Below are 12,227 nucleotides of genomic sequence, written 5' to 3'. Positions count from 1 at the left end.
TTACGCAATAATTAGGTTGATTTCAGCTGTGTGTACAACTAATAATTACAAGCATAATTCAATATAGAAGCAAACTGGTTTTGTACAATACTTAAGAGTATTATGGTCACAGGAAATCAAATTTAAATTTGTATACGTACTTTGTTGTAGGGACCCAAGGACAAAACAGTTTGAAGACTGGCGATCTAGTCTAGCTTTCCCTATGAAATATGAATCTCATTTAAAAATGCCTATCAAATTCTGTTTGCTTCAAATTCTTGCACTATTTAGAATGGATTTTTTGGAATTAAAGTCTTAGAATGTGTCTTTTCTAAAAGGCAGGCGCAGACCTGACTTCTCATTATAATGAATAATGTGGAGCTATGAGGGCCTCACTGCTTTTTCTCTGCGGAAACCCACTGAACAGGCAGCTCAGGTCCCTGTAACATCCCTGCCACAGCCGCGGCCTCTGGCTGGAGCGTCAGGGGACTGGAGCTCCGTGAAGGGCTCTGTCTTGTTTTAAATCACGTGCTGCTTTTCCAGTCTAATGTGGCCAAGTCAAGCGTGGTCATCCCTGTTCGCATTTTCAAGGGCTCTTTATTGATCGGAAACACGCCTGGCAGTCGGCGAGCCATTGACACAGTTTGATAAACTTGTAAATACTCGCACAACCTTTTCCTCTGAAGCTCATCAGCCCTCTCAGATAAAAGCCCGGATGCAGAAGTCTTTCATCATGTCCTGAATCCCAGAAAACTGTGGCTTCAGAGGAAATAAGAGGAGGGCTGGATCCAGGGCTCTCTCCTCCCTCACCGAGATCACTCCATCCTGCCTCCCCAGCGCCTGGGCCCGGGAACGATCATAGGAAACACTAAGGTTGTCTGCAGGTTTTAGCCAGAGAAAAAGGAGGGACGATAGAGGAAAAACTAGGGCAGTGGAGCGCCTGGAGTTGCTCTGAACTCAGAGCGCGGAGGCTGGCATCAGACCAATTAGAGCTTCCCCGCAGGAGCGGGCCGCAGGCGGGGGCAGGCACAGCGGGCCTCTCCCGGCTTCTCCCCGCGCCCTTGGGCCTGAACGTGGGGGCCGCCAACAGTCCTCTCACCCCCGGACCGGTTCTCCCTCTTGTCAGGAAGCGGGCGTCATGACAGCCTTAATGTCTTAAGATACAGTTGCTAGGGTGTGAAAACAAACAGAGACCACGCACATGAAGCCGCTGTTATTCCTCTCCCTGTTTACCTGACGCCCGGTTTATATGAAAACGCATCAGGGAAGCGGCATTTTTCAGGCAGCGTCTTAAAAGGAGTACTTCGTATTCTGAGATGTTTTACCAATGCTGGATGTTGTAAGGACAAAACGGAACATTAAACATCATGCTGGTAATCAGGAGGTTTGGCGACTGAACATGATCTTGTGACATCAGAAATCCCACTGAAAGTTAAGAAAATACTAAATATTCTCATTGTATTGCTTTGGAATCCAAAGGAGGCCCTGACGGGATATCTTGGTAGTTTTATCAGAAAAAGAAATTAATGCTCGGCTGGGCGTGGCTCAGCGGTTGAGCGTCGACCTAGGAGCCAGGAGACGGAGGTGCGACTCCCGGTCAGGGCACATGCCCGGGTTGCGGGCTTGATCCCCAGTCGGGGGCGAGCAGGAGGCAGCCGATCAGTGACTCTCTCATCACTGATGTTTCTACCTCTCTCTCCCTCTTCCTTCCCCTCTCTGAAATCAATATATATTTTAAAAAAGAAAAAAAAAATTAATGGTGAAAAAGAATGTGTTAGTAAGTGAAAAGTTATATATCCATGTTAACTGTAACCGCATCCATTTATAATCAATTTCATAATGACAAATTATTCTTATCTTGGCAGCTATTTCTTCCCTTCTAACCTACAGAACATTAATGGTATTTAGTTTGGTTATTGAATGCCCTTGAAAGCCATTAAGCCAGTATTGCTTTAGAGGATATTATTGTTTAGTGAAACTATGTTCATACACAAACATACAAATCACTGATTGGTCTATCTTTGAAAGTTTCAACACTGAACAAGTGTTTAAATAATACCAAACAATAAATATTACTTTGCACAGCAACTGTAAAAACATAAAAAAAAACCCCAAAAAACCACAACTAAATATTTTGCCCTACTTGTCAAGCATTTGCTCCCTGCCTATGATGTGAGTAATCAAACCTAGAACGATTACAACAAAGGCAGAGAAGAAATCCAGCTACCAAAGCCTGACTCCGTGGTTGAAGGGGGTAAATGATAATATCATCCCAAGTCCCACAGAAGCACTGATAATTAAGACGGCAGAAAGCAAGGTTAGGCATTTACAGACGATCAATAGAGCACCCTGCAGTCCTATGACCTAACCTTGGATTCACACATTGACTTTGAGATCTGAGAGAACACATCTTTTTATAAACCACCACAGGCTGGATCTTAACAATGTGGACAAAGAGAGTTACATCATGAGCAACGTGAAATAAAACATAACTACCTTGCAAATATAGCTTAATGGATAAAATCAACATGGCACCTAATTAAGGAACTATTATACGTTGCAACAACACAAGTACTATAAACAGTATTGAATAAAACTCAATGCTCCTGCTGCCATTAGTCCCAGTGCTTCAATTCACAGGCAGTCTTTAACGTGCTGAAACTGTCTAGTATTTGAGAAAATTAATACACGAACAATAATGAAAATTTAAAAGCAATCCTATTTTGTTTAAACAGTATCAAACATATATGTGTATACATATACATATATATACACACACACACATTTATATGTGGTTTTTAAATTTATATGTTTTTTTTTTTTATATATATTTTTGGACTGGAGAAGTCATTTGCCAAAGTTACACTAACCAAAAGTGCGGCCTTCCATTTTTTCATATATTATCCCAAATTATCCTATGCTAAATTTTGGCATTTGTCTTACTGTTCTTTTCCAATAAAGTTAATGTTGAAATATCCTGCCATGGGCCTTCTACTTTTCCCTACTGTGCATTTTCTAATTCATTTAACTGCCTGCTTGATCACTGCCTTGCCTAGAAATTCACGTGCTCTGGGAACAACTGTGACTGGCTTTTATCCACTGCTTTATTCCCAGAACCTTTCTCTGTACGTGGCACATAACAGATGCTCAATAAAGGAATGTAGAATGAATGAGTACTATGCATCCAAAGCAAGATTAAGGATAAGATTCCTTTCATACAATCAAAATAAATAAAAATATAATGATAGGGATTTCCATTTTTGCTTTAGAGGACACTATTGATGCTGATTTAAGGACCTGCCTTCTTAAGACTTTTGCTACAAAAATACAAGTACATAATCTTGAATTGTAGAAAAAAAAAGTGAACTAATAATTACTGACACGTATCAAATACTTGTCATGTTCCAATCTCTGCTTGGCAGCTGCACGCATTATCTGATTTCAATCTCACTATTACCCTCTGAAGAAACAGGAGGTTATGGAAGGTAATTTGCTTAAAGCCACCCAGTGATGGCAGAGCTTCAGTTCTTACCCACGACCCTGGATCAACACCTGCTTTGTGTATACTCTACAGAAGGCACTTTATATGCTTCATGTTGTTGGACCCTTCATATACTTTATATCGCTTTGTCATACTTCATCATTCATTCAACAAATTCCTGTTGAGCACCTATTACGTGTCAATAACTAAGCTAAAAGCTTAGGACAGAACCGTGGAAAAATAATGATCTTTGCCTTATAATCTAGCAAAGAAGCAATGCATTAACTAGTAATATGAATAATCACCCGCATTTTCCAGGCATTTACTATGTCCTGCACACCATTTTAAGTATTTGCAACGCATTCTCAAGACCACTCTAACTGATGAGAAAACAGGCACAGAGAAGCGGTGTAACTTGTCCCAAGTAACAAAGGCATTAACGATCAGAACAAGGGGTGGAACCTGGTGGCTTGGTTCGAGAGCCTAGCTCTCTCCCCCCATTGCTGTTTCTGTACCATAGCACCGGGCGGTGCACGGCCACCCTGCGGAGAGCCCTGTAAGTCACTCAGAGGCGTCTGGGTGGAATCTAGGTCACTGGAGGGGGTCAGGCAGGGTACTAATGACTCAGACTTGTCTTTGAAGAATGGATGAGCGAGACTAAAGACACACACCCCAGTGGGAAAGTGGCTTCTATGATCCAGATGAGAGACGATGGGATCCAAGAGATACCCTGGACTTAGAACTGACAGGACTTGGTGACCGATTGTAGGAGGCAAAACAGTAGAAGAGTCGGGCCCGACGCCTGCAGGTCTGGCCTAGGTAACCAGGTGAATGATGGTGCCACTTGCTGATACAGAAAGCCCCGGAAGAGGCAAACTTGCAGAGAAAGATGATAGGCCAATTCTGTTTTCCAGGATGGCCACAACATCCTCCATGCCTCACGCCTTTGTGACACGCGTCCCTGCCATTTCTCCAATCAAGAGGAATTCTCCTTTCCATAAATCTAGGCTGATCTTATTGACTTTTTAAAAAATGTTTTTATTCATCTCAGAGAGAGAGAGAGAGAGAGGGAGATAGAAACATTGATGAGAGAGAAACATCGACTGGCTGCCTCCTGCATGCTTCCCACTGGGGATCAAGCCTGCAACCTGGGCATGTGCCCTGACCGGGAATCGAACTGGTGACCTCTTGATGCATGGATTGACACTCAACCACTGAGCCACACCGGCAGGGCTGATCTTATTGACCTTTTTTGACCGACAGGATGTGATGGAAGTGACACCTTAGAATGGCCAATATCCTAGAAACCTTGTCTCTCAGAATGTTCCCTCTTGGGACACTCTTCTTCAGAACCATCTGCTATGCTCCGAGAGACACAAGCCACGTAGAAGGCCACGTCTTGATGCTTGAGTGGACAGCCACTGTTGAGCTCCAGCCAACAGGTAGTATCAACTGCCGGCCCTGTGAATGAGCCACCTCAGACTTCCAGCTCAGTGGAGCTTTCAAACAGACCCAGCGGCATCTGAAAGCGACTGCAGGGGAGACGCAAGCAGACACACAGGCACTGCCTAGTCAATCTACAGAACCATGAGAGATGATAACCAACGGTTCTTTGAAGCCACCGAGTTTGGATGCGGCTTGCTATGCAGTAACGGGTAACTAAAGCAGTGGATGGGCTCCGTTTTAGACACTGAGATGCCTGGAAGACAGCCAGGTGGACGTGTTCCAAAGCTCCTTGGATCACTTTCATGTCGTTGGTGTCTGGAGCACGAGGAGCGAGGTCTAGGCTGTGCTTATGGTTTTGGGAGCACAGAGCATGTTAACACAGCACACCGAACACAACTGAAGCCAGGAGGGTGGCTGAGAGAACCCGGAGTGATTATATTTTGAAAAGAGCAGAATCCTCAGAAACAGCAGTGGTCAAGGATCGGGCAGAGGGAGATGAGGCAATGGAACAACCCAGAATGTCACTGCCGAAAAGCCAGGAAGAAAGTGCAGGTGAACACGGTGTCACAGAAGCTAAGGGGAAAGACCATGTCAAGGAGGAGGGAGAGATGAACTGCTAAACACCACGAAGATGGAAGGGCGCTCACTGACGCTCCCGACACAGCAGTGACCACTCTGGAAGGCGTCAGCTGTGTGAGTGGTGGAGTGCTGGGCGGTCAGAAGAGGGGCCAGGCTCTAACAGGGGTGCCTGGGAGCTGGAGACAGGAAAGTCCTCAACGTGCACACCCAGTTCAAGAAGAGGGGGTGGAGCTGGAGCAGGAGGGAGACTCAAGGATTTACTTATGTATTTTTTAAAGATGTCGAGTGGCCTCAGAATGGTCACATGTTGACTAGACGTGCAGGTGGGGTGGGGACACTCTGAGGACAGAGGCTGGGATCAAGAGTGGTCCTGGAAAGAGGAGTCGTGTGTATGGCGAGGAAGGAAGAGACACACGGAGGGCTGGAGATCTGTGTAAGAAAACTCCTCTGAAGCTTTGTCTCTTTTGTTGCTGTTGCGTAGCATGTGAGGTCGCCGGCTGAGAAAGCTGAGGACTGGGGGTCTGAGTACAGCAAAATGACCGCTGAGGAATGTGGAAGAACTGGCAAGGGAAGCAGAGGGGGCTGCAGGCCCTGGGCGGTGGGGAGCCGAGAGAGGGGCACAGGCTCAAAGAGGTTAAGTAACTTGCTCAGGGTTACAGGGGAAGGAAGTGAAGGAGCCACGGTGTGAACACAGGCCTGTGCGACTCTTCCCAGTACATTCGGCTCAACAAGTTCCTCGGTCCAAGGGAGTCATTTCAGTTTCTGGAAGGAGGCGGTGTTGGAGCCGAAACTCCGCTCTCCCCTCTGTATTCACAGTTCGAGTCCATCGGTTTTGCCCGAGACCCTGTGCTCGCTTCGACGTCTCATCTCTACAACTCGTAGCCCAAGAAATTCTCGGGAAGAATCGGTGAAGGACCAGGCATGTGTCAGAAGCGCTTCTCTCAAATGCTAAGCCCCTTTAGACGCAACAGCTCCGTCTTCCCTTAGAGGCAGGCAGGGGGTTTGTGCACCCCGAGCACTAGGCCTGCTCCCGAGAATTTTATTTATGAGAATAAACCAGCGCTGCACAACAAGAGCACGGCATTTAGAAGCTGTAAAGTGACTCACTCATTACGCTCAGCACAGTCAAGCCTCCTGTGAGCTCTGTTCCGAAGGCTCAGGCTTTCTTAAGGGTGTGATCTCCTAGGATTTCTAGAGATGGTGTGGAAAGCTCAGACAGCGGAAGCACAGGTGATGGACGCTGCGGGTCCCTCGTGGGGGCTAAACGAGGTGTTCTGGGGGGTCCCCTTCTTGCCAATGGAGCTCTCTCAGGCCCTCTGCACACAGGACCATAAATATTCAAGATACATACCAAGAACCTGTACTTGGAAAATGGGAGACAGGGATTCCTTTCAGTTTAGGGATTATTTGGGCTAGTCCAGAAATAACAGAGTGACTATTATTTGGATGAGGTCAGAGCCCAGAGACAGAGCAATTCCCACAGGTGCCCTAGTGCGGACGGTGGGCTGGAGGGCCAGCTCTGCAGCGTCCCACCCATCCTGGGGCAGCTGCTGTCTCTTCCTTACGTGGGAGGGAGGAGGAAGGTCCCTCACCCACGCGTGTGCACAGCCGCTCTGTGACGCGCATCGGCTGCACGCGGCGCATTCGAGGCCGCGTGGGCACCTGCGGTCCTCTGAGAGAGGGGGCGCCAAGCAGTGTCTCTGAAACGGTGAAGCACAATCCTCTGCAAACTGTGAAATCATCTGAGTGAGTTTAGAGTAAAAATCTAGGATGCATTTTACAAGGGAGAATATCGTACGGGGTGGGGCCAAAGTAGGCTTACAGTTGTTCGTATGGAAAATAATCCCATAACTAATAAATAATAATACAAGAATAAGCTCTGTTTCCTGTGCTCACCACTGTAAGCCTACTCTTGCCCCGCCCTGAGTTGTCTCGGGACGCACTCAGATGTGTATGTGATGCAACAAATACCTCACTGCAGTCGCGGGGAATGGTTTACGTCTACCAGCTCCACAGAGATCTCTGAGGCCACAGTTATATGAAGTTTCTCCAAACCCTAGACAGTCTTTCCCAGGTTGTCCTAAACTTTTCTCGAAGACCTGAACTGCCTTGGACCAAGGGAACAAAGTCCGTAAGAGGAGAGGGTGGGATCTGAATACAGGCTGTGGGAGCTGGGCAGTGCTGATCCCAGCAGACGCCCTGGGAAACTGCTGCTCCCAGCACCGAGGCTGGGGAGGCCCTGGATCCACAGCTGCCGCAGACTCATGCTTGACAAGTACTGTGAAGTTTTCAGTTTAATCATAATCCATAAATGGTCAGGATTGTTTTTTTTAAAAAGGAAATATTTACAACAAACATTTTTCTCTTCAGTATAATGTCTTCAGTCGGCAAAAAAGTTCCCTACATGGGTGGTTAATAAATGCTAAGAGACAGTCTGAATTTCCATCTATATAAACCAAAAATAAATACTCTTAATTTCTGTGTAGTTACTCGATCTGTTCACATGTGTATTATCACTGCCTAAAACAACACTTGTTTAAAGTAATTATATTTTATTTAATGGAAATTTCCTACCCACAGTTTCAGTTAGGGAAGATCTTTTTGCTCCTCTTAAATCAGCCACTGTTTTCAGATGCGGTGACATATCCATCACCAGCTTTTGGGAACATGTAGAACTTAGTATCAAAAAGCCCCATATAGGAGCGGGGACAGGGTATTTATTATTACTGTGCAAATCTTATAAATTCCTCAGCCCCTCCCCCCAAGACAGAAGCATCACGAAGTATTATTGTTAAAATAAAACAGAAGATGGGAAAGCAAAAAATAAAAATACAGTAAAAGCATTAGTCACAGTCCAAGGGCACACGTAACACAGCAACACATATATAAATATAAATAAGTACGTTCTATATAAAGATACAGTAGCTTCTTTTTAATCTCGCAGAGAAATCAGCCCCGCGAGGGGGAACATAATTGATGCCCAAGCAGAACGCAAATACAGCAGGTAAGAAAAAAAGAGAAAGAAATGCTGGGGAAATGCTGAAAGGCAAACAATATATTTAGCACGTAACAAAAAGGTGTCTTATTCTGGTGGCGTTGAGATATAATGTATTATGACATTTTTGCAAAAAGTCAGGGGATGTCAAATACTAAGATATATCTACATGCACACAAACATATATAAAATAATAGACAGGCATATATAATGTAAATATACACACATATGAATACATTTTCCCGGGTGTTTATCCTGGAAAAATGAAATACAGCATTCCGGCTGTTTATGTGAGAAAATGAAATACAACCTCTTAAATTCCATTTTTAATTCAGAGTCAATTGATTTGAGAGTCTGCTAGTTCAAAGTGCAAGCTTGTGAAGGTTTAGAGAAAGGGCAGGCAGAGCAAAGGTCAGTAAATTATAATCCTTTACTACTGTGTTTTGTATTTAAAAGCTTTTAAACAAAATTAATATAGTATTCCAATGCCACACACCGAGTGAAGAAAGCTTAATACACCCAAGGAATAGAAAAGATGATACACTGAATTATAATCCACTTACAACTAAAAATAAAACAAAATACACATCTGCAGGAAGGGAAGGTGGAAAGGCCCAGCTATCTAATCAAAAGGCAGAAAACAGTATTATTCCTACAATAAAAATTGTGAATTTTCAAGTAAATGAATAAAAACTACTCATTAAAATATGACATCTGCAGTTTCAAAACCTTTTCTCACTTCCCCATAACACCGGATATAACACGGGGAAAGATAAACTCACGGAGAGAGATGTTCGAAGAAACACACAGGACCCACAATTCTTTCCTTACCGTTGTCGCCGGAAGGTAACGACACAGTGTGTGTTGGCACGGTATCCGCGTTCACTTTCCCATTTTCAAACGTGTCGTTTTCAGTCTGCTGTAACTGCCAGTTGAGGCCAAATAGGTGCATTGCTGCGGGAAAGAACACACGCTGGTTAAAGGTCGGCTGCTCTGCGCTGCAGAGCCCACGGCAAACATGCTTAGAGCAAGTCACGCAAAGTTAAAACGTCCACGTTCTGAAACACCAAGGATAACGGTATAATAAAGGCCAGAAAACAAGCCGCTCCGCACACGAAGGCAACTGAGGCAGCGATGCGGCGCAGGGGAGCAGCAGGGATGAACGACTCGATGTGACTCCACCAACTGGTCCCGGGACACTCTCAGGAGCGACGGTTACCTGCCCGGCTTTGTCCCAGTTCCCTCCGCATCGCTGAGCCGGGTGCAGGAATGAACCCACTGCCGCAGCACCTGCCAAACTTACTTGACACAGGACACGCCCTCCTGTGTGATACTTTGTTGCAAAGCCTGTAGGTTCTCAAGACACATGATGCTACTCATTGGATTAAAGTAAAAACTAAAACTTGGGCTCACGGATGAATCTGTTGGCATATGACATGATCAGAATGGATACAAATGTGCAAAATATAATACTGGACTATTTTAAAGTTAAGGTGAATTTATTTAGAATTGATAACATAACTCGGCAATGATCCAGATCAAGCAACATGTGTATGTGTCAGGTAATTGCATGGAGAATTTCAAAATTTTGCTTACTAATGTTATTTAAAGTATTTAGAAAAGAGAACTAGAAGACTATATACTTATAAATTTATAAATCTAATTTAAAGATTTTATATATTATTTTTCTTAATTTAAAATATTTAAAAGAATAAAACCAGCTATATTAACTATTGACACTTACTAAACATTCACGTTCCAAAAAATATAGTTTAGGAATTTATCCCCCAAGGAAGGGTAAATAGAGAAATCCAGTGACAGTCCTATTACCACATCACAAAAGAGAATAATATTCTTTTCATTATTTGACATTATTCACTCACTACACATTTTGGAATTTACCAGAGAGGTAGAGAAAGACAAACGTGTTTAAAGAGCAATGTTAGAGACAGTGTGGTAACTACCACTGTCCAAAAGCCCTTATTAAATAGTCAATGAAGTAACACAATTATACTGGCACAGTGTAAAAAGTTTGGCTCTGTCCTCAATCTAGGATTTAACCCTGGACAAATCATGTCATACTGTTACACATTAGGTTTACTTTAAAAATGAGGCTGGCTGAACCTACCTTATTTAATTGATGCCAACTTTCTAGGCAGTACATATGGAGGATTGCAGGACAGGGCTTAGTACATAGGTGTTTCATTTATTTACTCTTTACTCCAGATTTCTGAACTATGTGAAGTCACCTGACCGGGCTGTGGTACCTCTCCCTTAATAGTCCCTCTGTCTGCAGCGCTTCCCATCCACCGAAAAATACCTGCACCCCACTCAGGTGGCAGGTGGCCACTTCTTGGGAAAGCCTGCTGTGACTGGACTGAGCATCTTTCCCATGACTGTTTTCATTCATGTTTGTATCTCATTTACCTTATCCAGCGCCTGATACCTAGTAGGTTTTGATAAGTATCTGTCAAATAAATGAATTCTATTTTCTGAGGTTTTAAAATCTAAGAACATACTGTTGTGGATAAAAATATAGTCATTTAAAGAAAAAGTTAATAAATATAAAACACATATATAAATGTCTAAGAAGGAAGAGTGCTATATCATTGACAATTATTTGATTACCTGAGTGTATGTGAAAAATAGTTGAGTGAAAGTCCACTAGTATTTTATATAATTGATTGAATTTTTTTTTAAAAAAAGATTCAACAGTTTGGGGACCTTTTATGACCAGTCTCACATTCTCCTGTTAACAATACCTGATATAAAAATCATGCTACAGCAAGAAACATAGCAAACATAGACATACACACAGCTACATCACCCTGTACATTGGTAACTGATGTTTACATTTACACTCCCTGCTTGACCTACAGTCTGCCAGTAAGTCCTTTTAAGCTCAGATTTTTCAAGGATTAAGATACAGGTTATGGAATTCTTGAATTTACAAGTCGTCAATGTGTAAGGAGGTATAACTTCGTACGTCATTTCTGCATTAGATCATGTAGTGCTTGAGTGGCAAAATGTCAAGAGCTTTCTAAACATTTATCACTTCATACATTTGTCAAGCTTCACATATTTCAGCAACTTTTAAATGAAACCGTGGGAGCTACAGGTGCAGAGAGGAGAAGGTCTGACAGACACACTGTGGCAGAGAAACGATAACTAGTCCAACGGGTCGAAGTTCCCACACAGAATAATGTGTCATCGTGTGCTTTTATGTAACATAAAAAGTCTTCCTATAGCCCAGCCAGTGTGGCTCAGCGGGTGAGCATCCACCTAGGATCCGGGAGATCTTGGTTCGATTCCTGGTCAGGAATTGGGTTGCGGGCTCGATCCCCAGCAGGGGGCGTGCAGGAGGCAGCGGGTCAATGACTCTCATCATTGATGTTTCTATCTCTCTCTCCCTCTCCCTTCCTCTCTCTGAAATTGATTTTTAAAAAAGTCTTCCTATAGATTTGCTCATTTTATTGGTTTTAACAGACTTTGAAGAGGAGAGATAATCCATGAACCATACACAGATGTCAAGTGTTAAAAAGTCATGTTATGTTTGTGTTTGGAAAGCTATTTTATTTTTTGCCAGATGGGCCACATCTTATTATATATGTTTTTCTTACAGAAAACTCTCAATAACATGGGATTTTGGTTCTACTGCAGACATCATATAATGAGAACCATACCAAATAATATATGTATTTTAAAATATGTTGTTACTGATGTCAGAGAGAGGAACGGAGAGGGAGA

The 12,227-nt window shown here is 43.5% G+C and overlaps 1 protein-coding gene across 1 annotated transcript in view; it reads right to left on the bottom strand.

The window, feature by feature from the left end:
- Positions 1-12,227, bottom strand: part of TENM3 (teneurin transmembrane protein 3) — a 539,046-nt gene that overhangs the window by 114,518 nt on the left and 412,301 nt on the right. The window contains exon 6 of the mRNA XM_087814069.1: positions 9,312-9,434. Coding sequence (XP_087670195.1) covers positions 9,312-9,434 — 123 coding nt within the window. The remainder of the gene's footprint in view (positions 1-9,311; positions 9,435-12,227) is intronic.

This window comes from Miniopterus natalensis, chromosome 2, assembly GCF_054644295.1.
Source record: "Miniopterus natalensis isolate mMinNat1 chromosome 2, mMinNat1.hap1, whole genome shotgun sequence".
In the NCBI taxonomy this organism is placed as follows: domain Eukaryota; kingdom Metazoa; phylum Chordata; class Mammalia; order Chiroptera; family Miniopteridae; genus Miniopterus; species Miniopterus natalensis.
The sequence above is the reverse complement of the archived record's forward strand: the minus strand, read 5'-3'. Positions and strand labels throughout refer to the sequence as shown.